The sequence below is a fragment of the Lycium ferocissimum genome, chromosome 1 (assembly GCF_029784015.1).
Source record: "Lycium ferocissimum isolate CSIRO_LF1 chromosome 1, AGI_CSIRO_Lferr_CH_V1, whole genome shotgun sequence".
In the NCBI taxonomy this organism is placed as follows: Eukaryota; Viridiplantae; Streptophyta; class Magnoliopsida; order Solanales; family Solanaceae; genus Lycium; species Lycium ferocissimum.
This window is the reverse complement of record NC_081342.1, coordinates 58749130-58776905: the sequence shown is the minus strand read 5'-3', so window position 1 is coordinate 58776905 and position 27776 is coordinate 58749130. Positions and strand designations below refer to the sequence as shown.

General features: G+C 38.3%; 1 protein-coding gene and 1 long non-coding RNA gene across 2 annotated transcripts in view; one reads left to right on the top strand and one right to left on the bottom strand.

The window, feature by feature from the left end:
• The first annotated feature begins 8074 nt into the window (after window positions 1-8074).
• LOC132056164 (uncharacterized) lies at window positions 8075-8897 on the top strand. The gene is made up of 2 exons (XR_009414737.1): window positions 8075-8223; window positions 8429-8897. It is a non-coding gene; the product is annotated as an uncharacterized LOC132056164 (long non-coding RNA).
• Window positions 8898-9902: 1005 nt separating this feature from the next.
• LOC132056157 (guanine nucleotide exchange factor SPIKE 1) overlaps window positions 9903-27776 on the bottom strand; it is a 42022-nt gene continuing 24148 nt past the window's right edge. Inside the window, exons 21-31 of the mRNA XM_059448238.1 lie at window positions 27306-27436; window positions 24325-24400; window positions 24068-24178; window positions 17001-17183; window positions 16097-16240; window positions 15768-15935; window positions 15195-15542; window positions 14747-15079; window positions 14461-14646; window positions 10541-11512; window positions 9903-10318 (exon numbers count right to left, since the gene is read on the bottom strand). Of these exons, the coding sequence (XP_059304221.1) occupies window positions 10064-10318; window positions 10541-11512; window positions 14461-14646; window positions 14747-15079; window positions 15195-15542; window positions 15768-15935; window positions 16097-16240; window positions 17001-17183; window positions 24068-24178; window positions 24325-24400; window positions 27306-27436 (2907 nt within the window). The 3' untranslated portion in view covers window positions 9903-10063. The remainder of the gene's footprint in view (window positions 10319-10540; window positions 11513-14460; window positions 14647-14746; window positions 15080-15194; window positions 15543-15767; window positions 15936-16096; window positions 16241-17000; window positions 17184-24067; window positions 24179-24324; window positions 24401-27305; window positions 27437-27776) is intronic.

The following is a 27776-nucleotide window of genomic DNA, read 5'->3' as shown; positions in this document are numbered from 1 at the left end:
TAAGCGGAAGAGAATAAGTCACTAAGTCTTACGATAATAATAATATAGCAGAAAGTGCAGAAATAAGAAATACACCCAGGGTCTGGTCTAAGGCATACAAGAGCATCTAGCTAAAAATATACAAGTTTGGAAATATAATAATACATCATGTTTGTATATGTCTCAGAATAGAAAAGTAAGACATAAATAAGAGGAGTCTTTAAGGCAGCGAACGTCTCGTGCTTACCCTAAAAACTCAAAGCAGATCTTGGAGCGACTATCAGCCACGAGAAACAAAAGTAGATCTAACCTGGAACTCTGCATTCATAAAAGAATGCAACAAATACAGGTCAGTACAAAATCACAATACTGGTAGGTATCATCGGCCAACTAAGTATAGCTAACATAATTCAGACAATAAAGCAGGATAGGCAGATAAATCAACAAGTATAAGTCCAACAGAAATCAGAACCAAGTATCCGTCACCACCTAGGTGGAAGCATCTAAACCCAAGTGTGCCAAGTCTCAATATATCCAATCCGAAATCAACAACACAAGTAAATCACCAGATCATCACAATATAAGCCATAATGCAATGCAATGTAATGCAATGATGTAAAAATGCAAATGCAATACAATGTTGTGTACACATGTACTCCAGACGGAAGTATCGACGTCCCGGTAGCACAACCCATGGGGGAACCGCGAAGTCCATGTACTCACTCATCCACAATTTCGGGACAAGCATCGTACATTGGAATCTCACATTACACAATCCACGATTCCAGGACAACCATCGGATATCGCACTACTCACATCACTCTCATGCAAACTGAGCTCAGCTCATCACAGTGTTTCATCAAGTATCAACAATATATCATGAGAGATGTTAATGTGTGCGATGTATGAGTCAACATGAATAATCAAATCAATATCACAAGTACCAAACAAGGGTACGCCGACAATATCATGAAAGACTAGACAAGACATATAAGGACACTATCCCCGAAATCAAATGCCAACAAGTGGGGCACCACAATATCATGAACGAGATATCTCAATAGTCTCCAATATCCACTATCACTATGCGGCATCAAGCCCACAACAATAGGACAACTCAATTACAATACAACGGGGCGGCCAGCCCCAGTCACACAACAGGGCTCGACCTAATACAATATCCAACCCAACTTCATACCCGAAGGTTTACATATTTTCTCCGACAATATAATTTAAATATATGTTTCGCTACACCAAGTCTCACCAAGGGTAAGTCATAACCTACCTGGATGACCGAACATCAAAACACCAACAATCACTCCTTAGCTTTCCCCTTCCGCTGAGCCTCAAGATCAACAAATTCTACGCATATTCGAAATCTAGATTAGAAATCATGAAAATCGTGTTACACCTCAAAAAAATTTCATGTCGTTGTGCGGTGAATAGACTAATGTAAGTTAAGGTGTATATGATGTCCCTACCAGGAAGAAGGGATACTTAATGATTCTAATTAAGATTCCAAAGACATTTGAGGAAAAAGAAGAAAGCTCGTTGGAGAAAGTAAGGTAGAGAATGTCTTACCCCGTGTACAAGTGTACCAGCAGGTATTCCTGGTGATTTACGGGGTTAGAAGTTGAACAAATCGAATCGATGCAATCTGAACGGATTCAGGAAATTCTGCAGACACCAGTCAATGCCGACGGGCCGTCGACATGTCGACGGACCGTCACTGTGCACCGTCAACATGTTTCTGTAGACTGAGACCTGCAGGGCCAAGTCGACGGACCAAGTTGACGGACCGTCGACACGTCGACGGGACTATCAACCCAACCATCAACATGTTTCTGCAATCAGGGATTTTTAGGCGTAAGTCGACGAAGCAAGTTGAGGGACAGTCGACGGGTCATCGAACTGCTTCTCTGGAACTTTCCAGTTTCAGCTATAAATAGACGAGTCATGCTCCAAATTTTCAGATTTCATTTTCTCTCTAAGTCTTGAAGACTCTAGAATATTTCTCTCATTATATCATCATATATCCAAGAGAAATCAAGGAAACACCAAGAATTAGTAAAAATCAAGTGTATGGATGCTCCCTAGGGTTTGTAGAGATCAAGAAGTCCTTTTGTATTGAAGAGGCGTTTTCTCCAAGTGAAGTACTTTCATCCAAAGTCCCTTCCCACATCGTCAAAGGTGAGTGTTATGTTCAATTCATGTTATTAAAAATATTGAGTGATTAAAAGACTTGGATTATAGAAGGAAGTAGAGTATAGAGTTCAAATATGGAAATATTGATATTCTTGAATAGTTCTTGACATGTTATGAGTACAATCTTGTGGTGAATAATACAAATGATGTTAAAGGAGTATTATATGAGAATGAATATGGTGTTATATTATAGGTAGGGTTATGGATGATTTTGAAGGTGGATTTAAGAAGTAAACAATGTTTAACTTGAAGAATTTATTGATTATGTTATTATGGGTGTTCTTATTGGTGTTTGAGGGTTGCCTTATTTTATGGAAGAAGTTGTCGAAACGAAGGAAATGTCGTCAAATTTTCATTAGCTCTCAGTTGTTTTAGCTTAAGCTTAAGTATGTTTCCGGTTGTCTAATCTTAGTACAAATTCCCTTGAAGGTAGAATCGCGAGCTTGAAAGGCAAGCAGGTAGGCAGTAGAGTTAAAAAGATATAAAGGTATGTAAGGCTAGTCCCTTCTTTTCTAAGTCATGATTCCTACAAGATGACTTCGGTTATCTTTCCATGAATTTCTCGTATCCCGGAAATTATGAGTCTATGATTATTAAGAGCTTCCCATAAGATAAGAGATGTGTTATGAATATGATAATGATGATGATGAATCCATGTCTAGAGATTCTAAAGCTTATGATATGATATTATTATGAAGCTAATGATCCTTACATGATTCCTTGATGTTATTCATTGTTGCTAGTCTCACCTTATAATGCTAGTTCCTTAAAGGTGAGACATGATGATCATGACTACTCCATAATGGAATCGGGGGTTCTCGACCTTACGTCACCCCGATAGAGTTGTAGCTCTTACTTGAGATATTATGCATGCTTTACAATAAGTATATGATGATAAGACTACAGCGAGCCTATATGGCCGGGCAGACACCGCTAAGGCGAGCAAAGATATACACCGTGTCTAGATGGCATGGGCAGGCACCACTAGTGGGCGGCATGAGATGTTTACCCCGGACGCGGGCTAATGATGATCACACCGTTTCTATATGGTCCGGCAACTTATATATGTATACATGAGACGATGGGTTTATGATCTAAGTTAGTATGCATAATTCTGCCTTAAGAGGCATTCAGTTGTAGATTGTTTCTTTATTTTATATTTCTTCATTTCTTACCATGTTATTATTAATCATCTCTTACATACTCAGTACATTGTTTGTTCTGACGTCCTTTCTTTTATGAACCTTGTGTTCATGCCCACAGGTAGACAGGGAGACGGTGCAGACCCGTAGGAGCTTATCAGCAGATACGCAGGAGCACTTCCTTACTCCGGAGGTGCAGCTTTTGATATATTCTTTTATATATATATTCGGGCATAACGGGGCCCTGTCCCGTCCTTATATCTCAGTATTCTAGTAGAGGCTCGTAGATATATATGTGTGGGAAATAGATGTCTTATGATCCCCTCAGTGTATATTTTGTACGTCATTTTTGGTAGCCCCGTGGGCTTATATATATACATGTTTGGAAGTGATAACGATTATCTTATGATGAGTTTCGTGTTGGGGATAATGTATATTCAGGACGAGCTTGATGACAAGTACGGTGGGTGGTGCTCGGTAGAGTAGCTCCGGGTACCCGTCATGGCCCCTAGTTGGGTCATGACAAATCGATACCTATATTGCTATCATTCAAATTAGGTCAAAACCCAACCCTAGAATTTGGGAAAACGGGACCCACAAGGTCAAAACGGGAAACTTGGGGGTAAAATACCCAATTAAACACTAAGTGATCAAAACCCATCAACTAATTACTAAATTAACTCAAAGATTCATTCAATTTCGAAATTCAAGCAAAACCCCTAATTTTGGGTAATAAATTCTAACTCTTAGATTCAAGAATTCAACACTAATAATTGGGGATATATGATTAACAACCTTAGATACATCATAATCTAGCATAAACCCAATCAATTTCATCATTTAGAAACCTAGATAGAATATCCATTAAAACCCCTTTTATCTTCATCACTTAAGGAATTAACAAGGGAAAGGAATTCTAAGATGATTAGGAATAATGAGTTAGCAAGGAGATTAGAAGGACTTACCAGCAAGAATCTCCTCTAAGAATCCTCTAGAATTGCTCCCAATATGAACCACTTTCGGTAACAATGAATGAAAAGACTTGGGATTTTATATCATTTAAATACCCCAGTCACTGCCCGATCACCTCTTCCGCGGTCACTCAGAGCACTTCAGCGACAGGGTGACCGCTACAACGGTACCGCTATCGCGGTGCTAGCGGCACTAGACACCAGAAAACCATTCCAATTTTCACAACTCAACCCGAATTTCCGACTAACTCCCGAGGCCATTTGCTCACAAACCATATGCACTGACACACATAAAAACACGCTACGAACTCATTCGTGGCCTCAGAATTCCCAACGGAGGTCTCATTGACCGAGTCAACACCCGATACCTCAATTCCAATTTCCCAACTCAAGTCCCAAAATCCATCCAAGTGCATTGGGAATCGAACCAGATATGCACACAAGTTCTAATTGACCATCCGGACCTCTCGGAATCGATGAATTTTCAAAAAATGTCTGTTTACCCAAAAGTCAAATTTGAGTCAACTCTTTTTCGCTTTAAGCCCAAATTTCACAAAAAGTAGCCTGAATCAAGTCTAGACACCTTGGGAAGCATGTCAACAGTTCCCTTGGGTCAAAAGTGAGCTAACCAAGCTCGGGAAAGGGTCAAAAAGGGCCGGAAATGCAATAACGACCAAACGGGTCGTTACAATTTCAGACGGTGTATTTGATTGATTCAAAATTGTACTAGTATTCTTAGTAGATCTTTTACACATGACGAATGTCTTGGATGGTATTGATATTTCCGCACTATGTTTTGAGTAAAAGATTCGGCCTAGGTTAATATTGTGTTATCACTTTACTTTCCGCATAAATAACTTAAATGAATTGATTGATAATTTGTTCGGCTTACCTATCGGGTTGAGAATAGGTGCCATCATAGCTATCGGGTTTTTGATCATGACAAATTTGATATTAGAGCACTTGGTCTAATTGTTTTAGGGAAGTAAACTGTCCAGTTGATGGAAGCTAACACGTTAATAAATGTTATGCTACTAGTAGTAAACGCGACTAGGAGTAACAGCTCGTAAAGGCTCATGCATAGTTCGATCAATAATCTTTTAACATACTTGAAATGTTATATTTCAACCCTACACGGACAATTTCATAAAATCTTTATAATAAATGTGGTGCTACTAGTAGTAAACGCGACTAAGCGTTCACTTGTTTTCGCAGCTTTAACACTAAAAGTTGCGCACACTTACATCACAAGTACAATAGTGCATCATGTGCTTACACCAAAAGCATACGCATGTAGGGATGGCAATGGGGCGGTGCGGGTGCGGGGCGGGGCGGGTTTAGGCAAGTGCAGGTATGCGCGGGTGCGGGTATAGGCGGGTGCGGTGCGGGGCGGGGCGGGTCTAAATTTTTTAAAATTAATTTTGTGCGGGGCGGGTGTGGGTGCGGGTTAGGGATTTTAAAATATTACAAAATCCTAAAACATACGACTACCGCTTATTTTTTCTTGACAGAGTAAGAGTGTAAGACAACGGCTAAGTCCATCTCTGCTAAACCCTAAAACAAATACCATCTCTGCTAATTTCTCAAGGTAAATGTATAAACCTCTGCTAATTTCTTGTTTTCGTTCTCTTTATTTGATTATTATGTCCTTTAGTCTCTCTTGTTTTTGCTCTCTTTATTTTATTTCTGTGTGAGCATTTAAATTCTTCAAAAGATTATCCTTGTCTACAACCAAAAACACTATACAGTTCCCATTGAGCCTCACTAATAGTATTTAAATCTGTATTTTGTACTTATAGATAAGCATGGAATCTCAAAATGAAGAAAATCCGGTTGGTTCATCTTCTAGTACTCTTCCTGTGGCCATTGAGGGTGAGAGCCAAAGGTCTTCTCAAATTATTGAATTTACTGAATCTGAAAAAAGGAAATTGAAGTCTAAATCATGGAGACATTTTAAACCGGTAAGCGTTAATGGTGTTTGCTATGGTATTTGTAATTATTGTAATGCTCGTATCAAAGCAAATAGAAAATGCGGGACATCGTCTATGTCAGAACATTTTTGTAGATGTCCTAATAAGCCAAGAAATTTGGGAAACGATAGCGATTCGGGGGGTGATGATAGTAGCCAACATTATTTCGATCAAGATGTTTCACGTAAAGAACTTGCTCACGCCATTATATTGCATGAATATCCCCTGTCTATAGTTGATCATGTAGGATTTAGAAAGTTTGTTGCTAGTCTTCACCGTTGTTCAAAATGGTGTCAAGGAACACAATCAAAAATGATATTTTGAGGATTTTTGACAATTTGAAATCAAAAACTTCTAACTTATTGGAAAAACTCACAAGTAGAATTGCAATTACTACTGATATGTGGACTTTGGACAATAACAAAAAAGGATTCATGGCTATTACAGCGCATTTTATTGATGATTCATGGAGGCTTCAAAGTCATATTCTTAGATTTGTTTATGTACCGCCCACATGATAAGGATACTTTGTGTAGTGCGTTGATTAATTGTTTGTTAGAGTGGAATCTTGAAAGAAGATTATCAACCATTACAGTTGATAATTGTAGCACAAACAATGCAATGATGAAGACTTTGTTAGATGAGAAACTTTGTAAAAGGGATTTATTGTTGATGGGTCGATTGTTTCATGTGCGTTGTGCTGCACACATCTTGAATTTGATTGTGCAAGAAGGGCTAAAGGTGATAGGAGATAGTGTTAGTAATGTGCGCAACAGTGTCTTATACTGGATAGGGTCATCAAGTAGAATTGAAAGGTTTGAAGAAGCTGCACGGTTGTTACATATTTCTTGTAACAAAAAGTTGGAGTATGATTGTCCAACTCGTTGGAACTCAACATATCTAATGTCGAAAACGGCCCTAGACTATAAAGATATGTTTATGAAGTTGAGTCTAACTGACACTAGTTATCGTTGTTATCCAACTGAAGGGCAATGGAGTGCAGCAGAAGAAGTTTGTTGTAAGTTGAAGCTTTTTTATCATATTACTGAACAATTCTCAGGAAGTCAATATCCAACTTCAAGTCAGTACTTTTCAAAAGTTTGTGAAATTAAGCTAGAATTGGAAGTTTGGGTTAAAAGTTCTAATCTTTTAATTAGCTCTATGGCATCGGCAATGTTGTTGAAATATAAGAAACATTGGGATGACGTGCATATTTTTATGGGTGTGGGCCGCTATCTTTGATCCGAGGTATAAGATGAAGTTGGTGGAGTTTTATCTTCCACATATTTATGGTGAAACAATTGCTTTAGATAAGATTCAAGAAGTTCGAACCCACTGTTTCGATCTCTTTCAAGAGTATAAGAGTAGAGTACCTGCTACACATGGAGCATCTAGTTCTAATGAAGTTGTTGGTTTTATTGAGGTTGATCGTCTATCTAGCTTTGATAGATTTGTCGCTTCGAGTAGGGCTAATGTGGACACAAGATCAGAGCTAGATTTGTATTTAGAAGAAAGTTTGCTACCTCGAACTCCATCGTTCGACAATTTAAGTTGGTGGAAGACAAATGGATTAAAGTTTCCTACTTTGCAGAATATGGCTCGTGACATCTTAGCTATTCCTATCTCTACAGTTGCTTCAGAATCGGCATTTAGCACTAGTGGGAGGTTGATTAGTCCGCATCGTAGTAGACTCCATCCTACTACTTTGGAGGCTTTGATGTGTGCTCGCACTTGGTTATGGAACGAAGTAAATGGTAAGTAATTCTCTCAATGACTTATTATGATAATAAGGTTTTCATTTTTTTTTTTTATATTATATTGATTAATTGGATTGCATACGTTTCTTTTCCGGTTTGACTTCTACGGTCGACAAAGTTTCATGTCCAACATTACTTGACGAAGAGGAAGAGCCGGATTCAAGTGGACTTACTGGGCTATAGCTACTTTATGTATCTGGTAAAAAGATTCAAAAAATAGCAGTGTCAATATTCTTTATGTTTGTATTGATTGGAATGTGTGTTGTGTTTAGTCCTGATGTTGAGGAAAAAAATACTTGGTATTTTACAGTTGTAGTGGACTGTGGAAGCACTGGCTCTGTTTGCATACAATGAACATTGTTCTTGTTTCTTCTTATGATGTTTGTGTGTCTGCTTTGGAACAGGGGGAGTGACATCAATGGAACATTTCTTGCGCAAGATTTTCCCATCTGTTTATGACAAGGAAAAAAACGCACACATCGAAACCACGTACGCAAATTTGACAACCAAACACTTACGATGTTCACATCATCATTGTACCTTGCTGCACTTTGTTCCTCACTTGTTGCATCCACTGTTCAAAGAAATACTTGCCTATTTTGCTGAATTCTTATCCAGGGAACTTGACAAAGAGTGATGGTTGTCAATTTGTTGGAAATGCTTCGGGCGTTAGAGCATCGTTAGACCATTGTGTGCTCTTTACTTTATATTGGTCAAGCTGTTGTAGAAGCTTTATATTGCATCATTGTAAACTAATTTCCAGTTGTAAGCATTGATTATTGTTAAGTTGTCAATCCTTATTTGTTATTAGTGTATGATGTATAAATCGAAGCCATTATGCGTACGAGGATTTCAAATTTTTGTCTCCTGGTATCTTTCAATTTTTTATCTCTTGGTAATACCATCATGTTGTTAGATTTCAAATTATTTCCTGCTGAATCCTTGTTGCTCAAGGACTAAACGATTCCTCACTGCTTTTGTGTTTCTAATTGAAGAAAGTGGATATGATTGATATGGATAAAAAACTATCATTCCATAGTTCTATGGTTTAATGAGCTATATAAGAGATCTAAAAGTTTCACTTGCTTTTAAATCATCATTCTAGCTTATGGTATCAAAGAATGTTTAGCTGCAGAAGAGAATATGTGGAATTGTAAAATTTGTCTCCTGGTATCTTTCAAATTTTACATGAAAAAAAAATCTGGTTGTAATTTCCAAAAAAAAAAAAAAAAAAATTAAAACAAGAACGCAGGGCCGGGCGGGTTTTCGTGGGTTTAGAGGCAATGCGGGGCGGGGCGGGTTATAATTTTGTGGGTTTAGACAGAACCCGCACCACACCGCACCACTGCCATCCCTATAGGCATGCTTTCCTCCCTTTACGCAAAAACCACTAATTTAGGCTTGTAAATTACCCTCTGGGTCTAAGGAGCAGAGCACAGGAAAAATACAAAAAAGTGAACTCAAGACGGCGGAGGGGTGGGGTGCGGGGTTCGGGCACCACGGTTCCTCTCTCGTTGAGAATCAAACATTCTCCTCTCTCCATGAGAATCAAACATTCTCAACAGAAAATAAAATGGAACACCCAACAATGCTTATTTACAGGCCAACTACAAGCACACCCCTTTCATTCTGGGGGGGCGGAGGTATACAATTCGAGTCATCATTTTCATGCTTTTCCCGGGGGTCTGGAGAAAGCTGCAATCAATAGGATTTTCCTAATCCTCCCTTCCCGAAAGGAAGAGGCATACATAAAATGAAAGGAAATCTGATTTCAGATATGATTAAGGAAAGCACCTGGGAAGTTTGTTCAAAGGAAAGCACCTGGGAAGTTTGTTCAAACAGCCTAATTTTGAGACTCATAGAATAGATCATGTAAGGTTGAAGGTAAAGAGATCATTAAATACAAAAATGGAAATACCAAACACTAATTATGAACAAAGACCCTGCCTGAATACAAAACCAAATTATTACAAACAATATAAACATATTATGGGAGGAATACAGACTACATACATGAAACAACTATGTTAGAAATACTGTTAAAGCTCTGAAAGAATTGCAGGAATATAATGTGAGAGTTCTGCAGTGAGAGACTGGAAACCATTTACAAGTTGAGTATGAAAATCCTGATCTTCTTCCCCAATCAACCTAAAGTGTACTCGAATAGCACGTTTACACACAGCCATAAATTCGAGAAGAGCAGCAATAAGTTGTTGTAGCTCCTGCGAACGTAACCTAGTTGCCGGCTCACCAGAAAGGAAAGCTGTGCAGACACTGAGGACTCCACTATTAACCTGTAAAAGTTTTATTTGTACTTAGATAAGTAAACTCCAAGGAGAAAACCAGATTGAAAGATATCATAAATGCTCTGTTAGATGGAAAAGATTATAAGATTAGGGAGCAGCTGAGGATAATCTCTTTAAATGTATAAATTATGCAGACATATCGGGGCCTATTGACAAGAATCAGGTGATGTACTAAAAGAATAGTTACTATACAAAGACATGGACACTCACTTGAACTGCAACTGAGCCTTGAAGAATCCTCTGTAAACTCTGCAAACGGGGGAGTTGATCACCTTCTGAGCTTCGAGGCTCTTCAAGTTCATTCCTTAATGCAGCTGTCCTAGTTTCAATCATTCCAATTGCATTCTCAACTGGGGAGAACTCAAGTGATTCTGATTTGATAACCAAGAGTCGATTCACTAGCGCAGGAAAAGATCCCTCAGTTTGCAGAACCGTTCGCCGCTTCCATTGATCTTCCAAGCCTCCCTGGGTCTTTCCATTTTTAGTGAAAGGGGTATCAAACAAAAACCGATCAAAGACTCGAGCACGGACACTTCCTGTGGAGAGAGAGAATATCCTTTCTCTTCTGCTTCCTAAATCTTCATCCTCCATTACGGGATCAACTGCAGTTATTTGCAGGTAGCAGACTCCAGGCTGCAACTCATCTGCTTTGACTTGTCTCGAATCAGGAATTACATGTAATGTAGTTCCATCCATTCTCGATTCGTAGATATGGCTCAACTTCTCCATTATGTCACCTAATCGCACATCACGAGGCTCCCTATAAACATATTCTTTCCTGTCCAGCTTCCCAAACTTCTCACCGTAAAATCCTACTCTATAATATGTGGCGTCTGTGAAAGGTATAGGGCTTGACTCCTGCTCAAGGATGGATTCATAGATATTAGTAAGCATTGTGTGGCATTTCGCAAGCTGTCCATATGCCTTCCTGCTTTTATATACTGGGATTACAAGTTCTAGAATGCTTGCACAGAAATGGAACAACTCAGCCTGAGAGAAAAGCTTATTTGCAAGTTGTAAATACTTCACAGCCGAGTCAACTGTGAGTTTTGAAGAACCATATCCCTCCACCTCAGCTGCTGAAGCCTCAGAAGTGATGTCACTGCTGACCATGGGGCATATTTTGCGTAATGCACTCACATGATCCTTGCTCCAGACACCATCATTCCTACACACAAGGGCCTGAATAGAATCATAAAAATTCATATCAGCATCACTGCGCAACATATATCCAGTCATGTTTTCAACTTCTAAACGTTAAAAAGCAATGTTGATTGGAAGATCATTCCACGGAAAAATATGCCACTTGGCATCACCATCACTGAAGACCTAGTAGACTTGGTTCAAGCATCTCAATATCTAACACCATACTCCCTCCATTTCAAAATAAGAGGTGTTTTTACCTTTTCATTTTGTTTCAAAATAAGTGGTATTTCACATACTCAATAAGACATTAATGATGTTCTTCCAATTTTACCCTTATTTAAATAAAGGGAGTTTTATATAACCAAGAAACTACTAAAGAGCTACATCTTTTTCAAGGTACTTATTAAGAGTAAGTAAAAAGTACATCTTACTTTCTAGGAATAAGTAGTTTTCTTGACGGGTGTGCCCAGGCTAAAAACACCACTTATTTTGAAATGGAGGAAGTAACTTTTAGTATCAGTTTCTGGGTCTCCGAAAACCGAAGTGTCAAGAGTGATGCACGCGGGCATCAGGCAACACTGGAGTGATGACTTTAAGCACATCCGTATAGAAGAAATCTCTGGGAAGATGCATAAGAATACCTGACCATATAAAAATAACCAGTCTTCAATCCTGAACTTGCCGGGTCGGCTCTACGAATCCTAAACAACTACTATTCTCCATTTGCGCCTATTTCCCTATAACACTCAATAACTTGTCTTTTAGGAAAAATTATGGATTCTCTAAAACTAGAGACTTTAAATCTCATACTTATCCCTACAGTAACATAAAATCTCCAAACAAACTAAAATATTTCTATCACAAACCAAACCTAATGCAAATCTTAACTAGTTTTTATTTTGGAAATCAAATCTAAACAAGCTGGTATAACATAGATAGATTTTTGTTTCCAATAAAGATACAGAATATTTTATGCTGTATGTCGAAAATTAGATGATGCTCCATCCAGCTCTTGTAAAACACTCTTCTTAGTCATTCCCAGGGTTTAACACAGTCCTAAGTCATGGCAATAATAATAGTGACAACAATAAAAACAGCTTTACACAGCATTGAAACCAGTCAATGAGTAATTCTATTTTTCTTTTGGGAGATAACTCTTATCACCCGTTAAGAGTCACGTCAAATTGAGAAAGCCCTCCAATCATCAAGAGGATGTCCTGAAAGGCCTACTGGTTTACAAAACATACAACATGGAATCCTAATATGTTTCAAAAATGTTCGGATATAAACCGACCCTGGAACATTCTCTAGCACTATCTCATTTATAAAAACACCACATTGTAACCAATCAAGCACTCTTGTGGAAAGTGATAATTCTCCAAATAAATGAGAATAGACCTCATTATTCTTACACATAAGGCAACAATTGTGATGTATGGGATTTTGAGGCCTTCTCGCAAGAGGTCATTGATTTTAGGCCTATCCTGGCCAAGGACCAAGTAGATGACTTGATCTTTCATGAAATCTAAATCTCTAAATAATAGAGGCGAAATGACGACTCCATAAAGCTTTTGACCAAATATGCATGTGAACCAAGACGAATCTAGATTCCAAATTCATCAAGACTAGAGTTATCAATAAATTAAAGTACATATCGCATTAGTATCAAGTTCCAAATACATATTTTGATATACAAAGTTTCAATAGAAGTGATGAGAGAAATCATTACGTTTTGTTGCATCAGTCAATCAACCATGTCTGATCCATTCAGATCTATTCAAGAGATATTTCATTTAAATACCAAATATTTGTCTTTTAAAGCGAATTAGGCGTCCTCTAAAACTGGATGTTCTTTCAATCTCCATGTTATCCCTACACGTGCGCACAAATCTCTAAACAGAATATAAAGACTCCAGCACATATTTTTGAAGGTTTTCTTTTGGTTGCATTTTTTACCTATAACTTAAAGTAAATGGTATACCAACAAGGTTAACATGATCAGCAGAAGATCACATTCTGAGCAGCAAAGAAAAATCAAGTAACTGCAGAATATAATTTAATGTTTTAGCAGAAAAGAGTACCCACTGTACGAAGCCATAAATCCAAAGTCCAACGCTGATCTTTATGAAAATAGGACGATCAGTCCCAGTTATCAAGAAGAAATGTGCAATGGATCCTGAATTAACCTAAGTTATACAGACTCTTCACTTTCGGTGCCGCACCCATGTCGACACGACGTGGGTGTGGGTGTGGGATCCATACCCGATTTGGTCAAACGATTTTGCCAAAATCGATAGAGAAATTTGAGACAGACAATGATTTTTGAAATCAAAAACAAAAGCTAGGGCTATTGCAATAGCCATGTCACACCTTTAAATCATTTGCAATAGCCATGGTACACCAAAAAATAGTAAGGAGATGCATCTATACTTTATAATAATTACAGTTTCAAACTTGCTCTCAAAAATTTGTGCATTCTTTTCCTTATAAATAGTCCACTATATTCTGGGCATATTTTTGTAACTCTGTTTTTAGATATTTGAATTATATTTAGCTGAATCCCAGCACCCGTATCCATACCTGGATCCGTACCCCCGAATCTTAAAATTTAGATCATAAAGGATCCGACCTCTAGATCCGCACCCGTATCGTACACCCGCACCCGAGTCCGAGCAACTTATAAAGAGCCCGTTTGGATGGGCTTATAACTTACGGCTTTTGGCTTATTTTTGTTATTTTGGCTTAAAAACAAGTGCTTAAAAGCACTTTTTTTTATCTTACCCTAACACTACAAAAGTGCTTAAAAGCTATTTTGGCTTAAAAGCACCTAAAATAAGCCAATCTGAACAGGCTCAAAGAAAGGATTTCTGCCACTAACTTGCAAACAAATAACAAAAGACGACTTTTCTTGATGAAGCAGGATTACTAACTTCCTCCTTCAACATCACTAGAAGTAACAGGAAGGTGATCCAATCAAGTTATACCTGCATCACTACACCAGCAACAGCAACAGCGCATTGAGCAGCTTCAGCCCAAGATTGCATTTCCTGATGAGCATCACAAAGATGCAGTAACCACATTATGTGAAGATCTGGTACAGGAGAAAATGCCATCGCTAGTTTATAAAAGCTCTCTGCAGCTGCATACCTGTCGAGATTCATAACAGAGCCCTACAGGAAAATAGTGCAAGAGAAGTACAAGAGAGTCAATGACAAAACGTCATTGCAGAATATTGAACTTCAAGCAGTGATTAAGGAGATCAAAACTTACCAGAAGTGCATGTTCCAGGCTGGCATCAAGAGCCATAAGAAGACTCTCAGAAAGAAATTTCACCTCAGACCAGGACCAGCGGTTTTCTGCCAATCCTTCAGGAACAGCAACCAGTGCATTTTCTGGGAGCCCAGACTCAACTAATAAGGAGGAACTCTTAGCTTCATCTACCATTTCCTCCAAAGAATTCCGAAGACGACGAGCTTCACCACTTTCTTCTAGAGTTCCATCAGGTTTCATTTGTGTTACTTGAACTTCAGACATTAACTCTGACAATGTAATAGTTAGCATGACTCTTAGTCTTCCCGTCTGCATAAAATAAGAGAAAGAGCTCTGCAGATTCGAAACAAAACTAAGTTTAGCAATCAATATATACATAAAGATTACACAAACCAGTAAACTAAGTGAACAGGAACAATGATACAAAAACTTCAGCTACAAGCCTTACCCGAATAAGTATCTGCAGCCCAATTACAGCCCTTTTCCTGACATTGTCATTCCGAAACACTGCAAGACGAAGAAGGTGGAAAGCAATTTGCTTTAAGAAACGATCGTTCTCTCTTGCCATCAGTGTAGCTCCATGAAGTTCAAAGACACTGTTAAAGACAGGAACAAGAGCTTTCCAGAAGGAGAGTGGTTGATTTCGTGAGAACACATTCATAAATATGGATGTGATACAGTCAAGTTTTCCATAATCAGTAGCAATACGCTTCGTTGCAGCAGTCCGCGAGAACTTCTCAGAAACTTCTAAAACTTGAAGACTAACAGCAGCACTCAGGTTCTCTTCCCAAAGTTCCTGAAATGATCTTACCATTAAGTGACACAGAATATACTTTTTGTAAAGTCAGAACTAGTTTATGACAGAAAAATAAAGAGCCATTTCATGCTGCAAACGTATGTATGTCACAAAAAAAAAAAAAAAAAAAAATCACAATGTTTATGACTTCTGACTAGCGATAGGCATCGATGTAATATTTAAGCAATTTAGGAAGTAAAACAAATGAAACCCATAGAGGAGTACCAGCTTTTGCCTTAAGATTGGGTGCAACGATTCCCTTAATGCTAGTGCTGAAGCTCCAATTCTGGAGGATTGGGCTTGAGCTAGCGCTTCTCTCAAAGAATATGGCTGACTAGGCGAGCTTAATTGGGAGTTGACCCTCTGCCACAAATAACCATTATCCGGAGTTCCCTGAGGATGTATAGATCTTAGATACGAAGCACCACAGAAGAGAAAAGGAAAAACAATTTTATCACAGAAGAAGGGAAGGGGAGAGAGAGAGTGTGTGTGTGTAACACTTAAAAGTTGTGAAGCTCAAAAGAATTGGTCAACTTTGAACAGATATAACGTACTCTGACTTCTTGCCTTGCTGCCTCAGACATATAGTGATTAATTGCAGGTGAAAGTCTGTCAGAATATTTCGGGGATGCAGGTCCATCCCCTATCACGCTACGAGAACTACTACCAACAAGCATGCCATCAGCAGGTTTCCTATGCTGCAAAATATGTAGAATCAACATGAGTACGTCAGAGCCAAAGCGTCTAGTAACATATAAATAACACCAAACACCATCATAGGTCACGGGTTTGAGCCGTCGAGGTAGCCACTAATGCTTGCATTAGGATAGGTTGTCTACATCACACCCCTTGGGGTGCGGCCCTTCCCCGGAGCTTGCTAACACGGGATGCTTTGTGCACCGGGCTACCTTTTTTTTTTCTTTTTTTCCTTTTACCAGCATTCTGGGGGGAGAGGTATGCTCTTTCCTAGAAAAATTAATTAATTTAGTAGTGCGACAGAACGACAGAACCTTTAATCTAAAGACGTACTATTTTCTCCTATACATCACCTATAGTAGTTTAAATTTGTTCCTAAAGGATACTTAACTGTTACAAGGTCTATTACCACTATTCTAAAGTCTGAACAAGAAAATAACACAAGACATTTGACATAGTGAATTCTGTTTCTCTTGGACAACAAGATTGACAAACAAGTCAGTTAAAATCAAACCACTGCTAATGAAACACTGGTCCTTCTCCACGAAAGAACTAATTTATGTCATCCAGCTAGATTATGTTTCTATTTTCTCATGTGATGGCTATGTTTGGGCATTACCTCAGAGTTTTATCATTAGACTCATAAAAAATCTTCTCAAATTGGCTATCGATATCATTTCAAGGATACAACCACACGGGTTGCCAACTGAACAGGAAATCTGAGCTTCAAGCTGAATGATTTGGCAGTTCAGATATACTTACCTCAAAATGCATCAAGCACTCTTCCAAGAGTTTGAAAAATAATCTGGTTCGGGCAATGCTCTGCTCCCAAGCTTTAACAAGTGATTCATCGTCCAAGTTGCGCACTATTTGTAGAAAGATAATCAAGGCTTCACGCTTTTCAATTGTACTTAGATTGTAAAAGACAGGCATCTCATCCAGGATCTGCACACATAAAAATGTCAAAAAAGGCAAAAAACGTAGAAAAACTCAACGTGTCAGCTGGGTATTTAAGTGCAAAAGCAAGCTTGAGGCAGATGAAGGAAAAAATGATAATCTATATACAATGAAAGAAAGAATAACAATATATTGGCAGCTATCCCGTGGATTAGTCGAGGTGCACGCAAGTTGGGCCGGACACCACGGTTATTGAAAAAAAATACGGACCGAGAATTTTAAAAATTGCAACTGACTGGAATGAATGAAGTAAAAACATGTTAATCAAGCTCAAAAGTCATTCAAATCATTCAAGATTTCCGATTCAAATGCTAGTTTTCAATTGATACAAAATTAATTTTATTAATGTGATCAAAACCTAGAAAACCTATTAAGAGATATGGTTTTCTACGAACGACATCCATGACATCCACTCTTCTTTCTATACATAATGGAACTTCTTTGGTGTAAACAGCTTTGTATAGAGGAAACAGATCAAATTGTAGATTTACTAGGTTTTATGTAAGTTTTTCCTTTTCTCTTCGTTATTCACTTTTTGTAGGTGGCCAGCATACCCTTAATACCATAATACCAGTTTCAAAAGAAAAACATGATGGAACTTCTTGGGTGAATCAAAATTGTTAGAATAGGAATAGGATTTGTAACTATTATCCTACACGGAAAAAGATTGGCATGTAGTCTATAAATAGGGCTCATTGTAATAACGTTGATACACAATTCAATAATATTTTTTCTCCCGTAATTTCTCACATGGTATCAGAGCAATTGAGAGAAACATTCGGAGAAAAAATACCATCACAGTCCCGAGCGTCAATTTTGGCCACTGCCTTGCGCCACTTTCTCTCCAATGGGTTTTATGCAAAATCCAAAACCACTACAGCGTAGAGAACACTGCAGCGACCAAATCCCTGAAAATTCCGACCGCCGAAACCCTAATCCGGCGCCGTCAGATTTATTTTCAAGCAGATCCGCAATTTTCCGGCCACTTTTTCAAGAAATTTTCTCCCAGTCAGGTTGCTCATCAATTCCGATCTTAACCATATAATTTTCTTCAAGATCCAGGTACTTCTTATTTTTCCGGGAGTTTTCCAGCGATTCCAGCAGCTTCTGATAACAGATCCACTTCCATGGAGCTGTTCCGGGCCAGATCTGCCAGTTTTTGTCAACTTCTGGCGACCGGAACCCTAAATCGGCGACTCCATTGGCATTTTTCTGTCAATTTCTCTGATTTGTGTCGTCTTTTGAAGCATATTTATGCTCTCCGGGTGTCGTCCAGACTTTCCAAAGTCATCCTAGAAATTTCAAAAAAATTCCAGCGACCTTCCGGCCAACCATTGGAACCAACAGCTTTACAGTCACTTTCCACCCGGCTTTCAGCTATATTTTTGACTATTTTCTTAGAACTCTCTTCAATACAACCATGTCTCTTGGATCCAATATTTTTAATATGAGAGTTAAAAATTCAAGTCCTATGACTACCTCAGAACCCTTAATGAGGAGATCAGAAAATCACACATCACAGTCCATGAAGAAGCGACGGGGAAAAGATCATCTTGGAAGATCTCAACCTAGATGTAATTATTGTAATAGACTTGGACACACTCGTAAAATATGTTATTCTTTGCATGTCGACCACCCAAGAAAGTTCATGTTGCTTAGATTGACACTACAGATAAATCAACGGGTTGATTTATCCGAAGAGGAATACAATGAGTACCTTCAGTATCGAGCAAGCAAGCAGACATCTCCACAAGTAGCCTCAGTCGCATAGTCTAATACCCTTAGGTCGTAGGTTGTGGACTTTGGCGCTTCTAATCATATTTCTGGAGATAAATCACTTTTATCAAATATTGTTTATTCACAGTCTCTTCCCGTTGTTACTTTAGCCAATGGGGTCCAAACAAGAGCAAAAGGAGTTGGATAAGCTAATCTCCTGTCCTCTTTCACTTTAAATTAAGTTCTTTATGTCTCTGGTTGTCCTTTTAATCTTGCATCGGTCAGTCGTTTGACTCGAGCCCCACATTGTGCCATAATATTTCTTGATGATTCTTTTATTATGCAGGACCGCAGTACGGGACAGACAATTGACGCAGGATATGAATCACAAGGCCTCTACTACCTTACCTCTCCTAATTCTTCCATAGCATGTCCAGTTAAAGATCCTCCCGACTTAATTCACAAACGATTGGGACATTCGAATTTGTTCAAGCTACAAAAGATGGTGCCTAGTTTGTCTGGTCTTTCCACATTAGATTGTGAGTTGTGTCAACTTGGGAAACACACTCGCACTACCTTTCCACGTAGTGTTGAGAGTCGTTCAAAGTCTATTTTCTCCTTGGTCCATTCTGATATTTGGGGTTTTAGTAAAGTCAGTTCAACCTTAGGGTTTCGTTATTTTGTTAGTTTCATTGATAATTATTCAAGATGTACTTGGATTATCTTAATGAAAGATTGTTCTGAGTTGTTTCAATATTCCAAAGTTTTTATTCTAAAATACAAAATCAATTTGGTGTCTTTATTCGTACGTTTTGTAGTGATAATGCCTTAGAATATTTGCCTCTTAGTTTCAGCAGTTTATGACTCACTAAGGAATTATTCATCATCAAACATCTTATCCATACACCCCTCAGCAGAATGAGGTAGTAGAGAGGAAGAATAGGACCTCTTGAGATAGCTCACACTCTTCTAATTCAATCCCATGCTCCGCTGCGTTTTTAGGGCGATGCAGTTCTCACATCTTGCTATTTAATTAATCCAATGCCCTCATCTTCTATTCAGAATCAAATCCCTTATTCAGTAGTGTTTCCTTAGTCACCTTTATACTCTCTTCCACCTCGTGTCTTTGGGAGCACATGTTTTGTTCATAAGTTAACTCTTGGGAAAGATAAGTTAACCCCTCATGCTCTCAAATGTCTTTCTTGGTTATTCTCGAGTTCAAAAGGGGTATCTTTGCTACTTACCTAATCTTCATCGATAACATATGTCAGCTGATGTGACATTATTTGAGTCGCAACCTTACTTTACATCTTCTTCTGATCATCCTTACATATCTAAGGTCTTGCCTATACCGACTTTTGAAGAATCTACGGTTACTTCTATATCTCCATCCATAGTGCCACCACTCCTGACTTATCATCGTCGTCCACGTCCAGCATCAGGACCAGATGATTCACGTATTGCACCGGACTCTGCCCTTAATGCGGACTCGTCTCTCCTCCTCCTGATCAACCGATTGCACTTAGAAAAGGTATACAATCCACTCATAATACTAACCCACATTATACCCTTTTAAGTTATCACCGTCTTTCGTCAGCCCATTATGCCTTTATATCATTTTTGTCCTCTGTCTCCATCCCTAAATCTACAGGTGAAGCACTTTCTCATCTAGGATGGCACCAGGCTATGATTGACGAGATGTCTGCTTTACATACAAGAGGTACCTCGAAGCTTGCTCCTCTTCCTTCAGGTAAATCTACAATTGGTTATCATTTATGCAGTCAAAGTTGGTCCGAACGGCCAGGTTGATCGGCTTAAGACTCGCCATGTTGCTAAGGGGTATACTCAGATATTTGGACTTGATTACGGTGATACTTTCTCTCTCGTGGCTAAAATAGCATATGTCCGTCTTTTTCTTTCCATGGCTGATGTCCGCCATTGGCTTCTTTTATCAATTGGACATTAAGAATGCTTTTCTCCGTGGTGACCTTGAGGAGAAAGTTTATATGGAGCAACCACCTGGTTTTGTTGCTCAAGGGGAGTCTAGTCTGGTGTGTTAATTGCGCCGGTTACTTTATGGTCTAAAACAGTCTCCTCGAGACTGGTTTGTGAAGTTCAGCAAAATAATTCAAGAATTTGGCATGACTCGTAGTGAAGCTCACTCTTTGTTTTATCGGCATTTCGCTCCAAAACTGTGTATTTATTTGGTGGTTTATGTTGACGATATCGTTATTACCGACAATGATCAGGATGGTATCATTAACTTAAAACAGCATCTCTTTCAGCATTTCCAGACTAAAGACCTCGATAGATTGAAGTACTTCCTAGGTATTTAGGTTGCTCAGTCCAAATCAAATATTGTTATTTCGCAACGCAAGTATGCCTTAGACATTCTTGAGGAGACAGAAATGATGGGATGCAGACCCATTGACGCTCATATAGATCCCGAATGCTAAACTCTTGCCGGAAAAAGGGGAGCCACTCAGTGATCCCGGAAGATATAGGCGGCTGGTTGGTAAGTTTAATTATCTCGTAGTGACTAGACCTGACATTTTTTTCTTGTGAGAGTTATAAGTCAGTTTATGGATTCTCCCTGTGATAGTCATTGGGATGCAATTGTCCGCATTCTGCGATATATAAAGTCAGCTCCAAGTAAAGGACTACTTTTCGAAGATCTAGGCCATGAGCAAATCATTGGATATACAGACGTTGATTGAGCGGGAACACCTTCTGATAGACGTTCTACACCCAAATATTGTGTTTTAGTAGGAGGTAATTTGGTGTCCTGGAAGAGTAAGAAATAGAGTACGTTTCAGAATATCGAGCAATGACTGTAGCAACTTGAGAGCTAGTTTGGATTAAGTAATTGCTCAAAGAACTAAAATTTGAAGAAATCAGTCATATGGAACGTGTGTGATAACAAAGCAGCCCTTCATATCGCATCAAATCCGGTATTTCATGAAAGGACTAAGCATGTTGAGATTGACTCACTTTGTCAGAGAAATGATACTCTCCGGAGCTATTGTTAGAAAATTTGTGAAGTCGAGCGATCAGCTTAAAGATATTTTCACCAAGTCCTTCACTGGTCCTCGTATTGGTTACATCTGCAACAAGTTCGGTACATATAACTTGTATGCACCAGCTTGAGGGGGATTGATAGAATAGGAATACGAATACGATTTGTATATAGTATCCTACATGGAAAAGGATTGAGATGTAGTGTCTGTAAATAGGGCTCATTGTAATAATGTAGATAAACAATTCAATAATTTTTTTTTCTTCCCATAATTTCTCACAAAAATGAAATAAGGGATAAGAGGCTACTCCACAAAATTCATCTCTACATCCTCAAATCTCTCTCAAAACGACAGGTGGCACAACATTCCACGACCTGCGTTGTCTCCTTCTTCATTTACTTTAATTCTAGCTGAACATCACCTCTATCATCGTGCCTGAAATCACCCCAAGTATCCTAAAACATTTTTGAACTTCCTACCATAGTCAATCTAACAATTGTACGAGGAGATGGTCGACATCTTTACCTGAGCCCTTGTACATAAAGCATCAACTGGCATAAGTATAAGTAACCTTCCTCTTCCCAAATTCTTAACCGTCAAGATCACCCCTCTTGCTGCTGAGCAAGTGAAAACCCATCTTTCTCGTACTCCATATAGAAAAGCAACCTCTTCCCTTCCCAAAAAGCCTCTCATAATAACACTTGACAGAAAACACTGCATTATTCCCCATCCCCACCTCCGTACATCGTAGCTATCATGTGATGTGTCTTTCTTGTCAAGCAAATCAACCATGCTTTGGAACTCTGCCACCTCCCACTCCTGAGATTTCTTCTAAACCTCAAAACCCAGAACACTTCTCCATCATATAAAGGTCCAGACTCATGGGACTGTCATCTCCATTTAACACTTCTCAATCATATAGCTACCTTGTGATGTGCCTTTATTTTAGGTGCACCCACCAGGTTCCTATATGTATAGATGATTGGGTGGCTTTGTAGGAAACCATGTTTTGTTGTGAGGTTTTCTACTTTTTGGCATACTTCTTGTATACGGGCACATGTATTGCCCTTCTTATCTGAAATTTATTACCTTACCTTTGAAAAAAAACAAGCTCACATGTAACCACTACCATAACCCTATTTTAGGCCTTATTACTTGAACTCCGCCTTACTTTTCCTTTGATAAGAACTATGCAAAAGTTGATCTCTTGCCATTTAGTGATCAAGCCTAATTAGATCAGCACAACCAAAAATCTCAATATCTCCTCAATCATCATATAGGAGCCCTTGGCCTTGAACACACATGGTGTGTCAGACAATGCAGGCTCCAATTATGTTAACAAAAATGAAATATCAGGAGACAACCTTAAACTTATTTTAGTAATCCAACCAACTTTCTGTCAGATATTGGATCCAATAAAAGGTTCCCTAACCAGGAAGTTGACATTCGGGTCTATTGACGAGAAGTCAACCATCCTGGTTAGTTCCAAATATCGAGAACACACTTTCTTTATGAGGCAACCATTCATGAGCTGCATAGAGCCAGTCTATGCTCAGTACTCAGATTGGCCCAAATTTTTGTTTTGGAAATGAGTGAAAAGGTGATGTTTTAGCATATCAATGTCTTATTCATCATCAACCAGCTGAACTACAAAACAGATATGCAAAACCAGTAGAATGACGAGAAAACAAATACTACTCATATGGTTAGAAGAACTTCACCAACAACCCAATGCCATTATGTTCGTCTAGACAAGATGAACTTTAGGGTCTGGTCAATTGACTGATTTGACAAACTAAGATGTCCCACGTTTTTTTTTCAAAACACCAAGCATGCAATGGCTTGGACATAAACTCAAAAAAAATCTAGCAAGGACAACCTGAAAAAAAAAATAGTTCCCTTTTTCACTTTATTAATATTGAGAGTTAGAGAGAACCGAAAGGTGTATGTCCTTGTGTAAAGTGCATATTTGCTGTTAGAAAATATCTTCACCAAAACCTTGTAATGTAGAGCACTGTAGAGGCTTTGCAAGCAAAATTTTAATATTATAATTAGTTTTTAACAAGATGCGCAAGAAAATAACATTATCCGTAAGGAAAAATAAAGCTCATAAAACATTGCTCAATTAGAATCACGAACCTGGCCAACAAGGGGAAAATATAATTGAGCAATATATAATTTATCCTCTTGCTTTTGATAGCGAATATCAAACTCGTGCTTACACATGAGGACCACCAAGATTCTGGCAGCCTATAAATATAGAAAGTGAAAGCATTATGTACAGCTAGAAAGCCTGAGCCAGGCAAGATAATTGCACTGAATTCCCCACAAAGAGCATAATACTATATGGAGGAAAATTTTAAATAAATATTTCAGCATCCAGTTTAAGTACTCACTTTTGCCCTCATTGACAAGTCATCATGATCCCATGTAAGGAAAATTTCTTGAATTAAGATAGATGAAAGATAGTTCCTGTATATAAAAAATATAACACCACAAGTTAGAACTGTTGATCAGGCCAAGTGAATAAAGAAAAATGGTGAAGCACAGTGAAACATTGCTAGCATTGTCAACTGGCACTGCAAGCAAATAAAAATAAGAAGTTTAAACCGCGAAAGCATACTGCGACTGCCATTCCATATGGTTGAGTTTAAACCACGAAAGCATACTGCGACTGCCATTCCATATGGTTGCTTTATGAAATAGAATTAGCATGAAGCATTAAAGAATACTTAAAAAGATAAAGTTCACAGTAACTTCTTTTGTCGATGAAATACTGTTCATATTTTAGGTAACATTTTTATCAGTGTTATCAAAGGCGCGCTTAAGCCCTGAAGCGAGGCTCAAAACATGTTGAGCGCTTCGCCTCGCTTTATGTGCGCTTCAGTGTCATCATGCTTACTATAACTAGTTATTTCGGTTTTCTATTAGCGGCTTTAACTATAACCTCAGCTATATTTATTGGTCTGAGCAAGATACGACTTATTTAAACTGAATATTTCAAATGAACAATTCATAAAAAGAAATCCTTTTGTGGGATTACGTGTATTCTATATTTACTTACATTACCAATTGTCAATTCTTGTTCATTGTCATTGAGATTCATGTCAATTCGGATTAACAAGGCTCTAAGACATACTTTTCTTTGCCAATGAGCCTCTCTTGGAGAGGTGACACTAGATGATTGATATTTCACTTTATCGTAATATTTTTACAATTTCTTTGTCCATATATTTGTTATTCATGCTTATTATTTTCAATCTTGGACTAAACATATATATATTTGTATTTTTGCACCATTGCGCTTTTTTTCATTAAAGCCCACGCTTTATTTGGGCTTTGCGCTTAAAGCCCCAGCTGACCTTAGAGCTTTTTTGCGCTTTTCGCTTTTGATAACACTAATTTTTATCAGGTAAAGCAATCTTATGGAATAGCACTTTCAGGAGTACAATGAACAGGAAGATGAATTCTATAGAATTATGAGATTTAAAGTAGGAAATGGAGCCGAAAGGCAACTTTTAGATGCAAAAATTTTGCGTTGACGCCGTCTATGTGGATGTTATCCAGCTATATTGAACGTCTCTACACAGCAGATAACAGTAGTCGTCGAGATTTGCAAACACTGGAGGCATAATTTCATGGGACTTGAGCTTCAAGAAGAAACTTACAGAACTGGGAGATGGAAGAGTGCACATTATAGGCACAACCTTACAAGCGTTTAACACCGATCATAGATAGAAATTGCTGGAAATGGGCGAACTAACAGTTCCACAATGAAGTCTCTCTAATTTGCAAGGGAAAAATGAAAACTCTATGACAGGTAGTTCCCATATTCCTCAATTTGGATACGTAGAGCACCAAGAAATGTGTCTTTCCTTTGTTTGTTCACGGGAATCCATCCTAAGAGTTAAAAGTTGGTTGAAAAGCAAATTTACTTAATATTAGCTGGTTTTTCATGTGCAAGAATGCAGGAGAGGATGTAAATTTTTTTAACTGCTCCATCATCCCATGAATCTAGGTTAGGTTGTAGATTTTGGATTATATTTGGAATTGAATGAGTAACACCAAGAATAATTAGGTAGCAGCCTTCAGATGAAAGTGTGGGAAGAAAGGAAATAGAAGAAAACCATGAGAGGTGACTCCTCTCGAATCAAGTGCAAAATACCAAAGGAGAGAAATAGAAGTGTGATTGAAGGAGAAAAGATCTTACGTTTTATCCCAAAAACGAAAAAGTGTTTGGAATCTAGACAATAATTAGAGTTCTAGAATCTAGTTTATGGTAATAGAGCCTGTTAACAACTACGCAATCATTAGACGTCTTGCTATCATATCATTAACCTAACAACTACGCAATCATTAGACGTCTTGCTATCATATCATTAACCTTTCACATCCACAATAGCTTGCAGAAATTAGCCCCTTTTCAAGGCTTTCCCCTGTTTTCTTTTTAACTGCGCGCATTCACTTGCACTTGCTCTATCGCATCCATCATTTTACTTATGATCAAAGACACGAAATGGATCATTATGAATTTTGTTGCTATTGCAGGGGTTGGCTATATCAGGTTTTAGGAGAGGTAGAGGTAGGCCAAAGAAGAACTGGGGGAGGTGATTAGACAAGACATGACCCATCTTCAGCTTACTGAGAACATGACCATAAATAGGAAGGTATAGGTCGAGGATTAGGGAAGAAGGGTAGTAGGTAGCCGAGTGGCGTCATTCTCTTATGTGGGAGAGGGGGGCTAATCTCCTATACCCATCTCATCCTTGTTTAGTAGTATTACTTAGTAATCTTGTAGCATCGTATTCTTCATTTCTTACTACTGTTGCTGCATTTGCTTTGTTTATCTTGCTTTTTGTTGTCGTCATTTTTCCTTCAACACTTCTTTGATTACTTCTTTTGAGCCGAGGGTCTATCGGAAACAGCCTCTCTACCCCCACAAAGGTAGGGGTAAGGTATGCGTACATCTTACCCTCACCAGATCCCACTTGTGGGAATACATTGGGCATGTTGTTTTATCCTTATAGGACCACCAACTCTCAAACTTAAGGGACCATTTATGCCATTTTCTAGTGCTTTTCATCTAGGAGTTATTTTGTGGGACAATGGGTAAAACATGAATAAATTTATCGGTATTTAACAAATAAAAACAAAAGTGACATTACTGAGTCATTTCTATGATTTGGATGGCCATCCTTGGAATTAACTCAATATATAATAAACTTAAAGATTTTACTTTTCGGAAACTGAACATAAGTCATTTGACCTTGGTGAATAGATGTCATATATAACAGGGTAGCACTATAGCAAAATAAAGAAGGTTAACATAAGCAGTATTTGAACAAAAGAAGATGGTTGAAAATATTTGAACATTTACCTATCAGAAGGATCTCGTCCAGGCATTTCGACAAAAAGATCGTGGTCGCATATAATTTGTAGAAAGGTAAGCTTGCAGTCATGCAGCACCGTTTGACACACTCCAGAGAATTTATCGAGGTACAAGGACACCTGTAAATGACAGTAATTATCAGGAAGATGTATAATTATTAGTCAGCGGGAAAACAACATTAGAATATTTTAATGTAACACCACAAAACATAATGATATCAAGAAAACTCTACTTGGTGCTCAATTTAACCACACCGTAACAGCCAAACAGGGCTGAAGAAAATGTATTCCCTCGTAAATCAAATATGAACATCGCATTAACAATTTTATATAAAATGTCAGTTCAGTAAACATAATCAACATTATTTCTGTTATTTTTCTTAGTCATGCTACGAAATTCAATTTCTTTGGGTACTTTCTTCGAATGTTAAAGGCGTATGTAAACCAAGTGGTGAAAAAG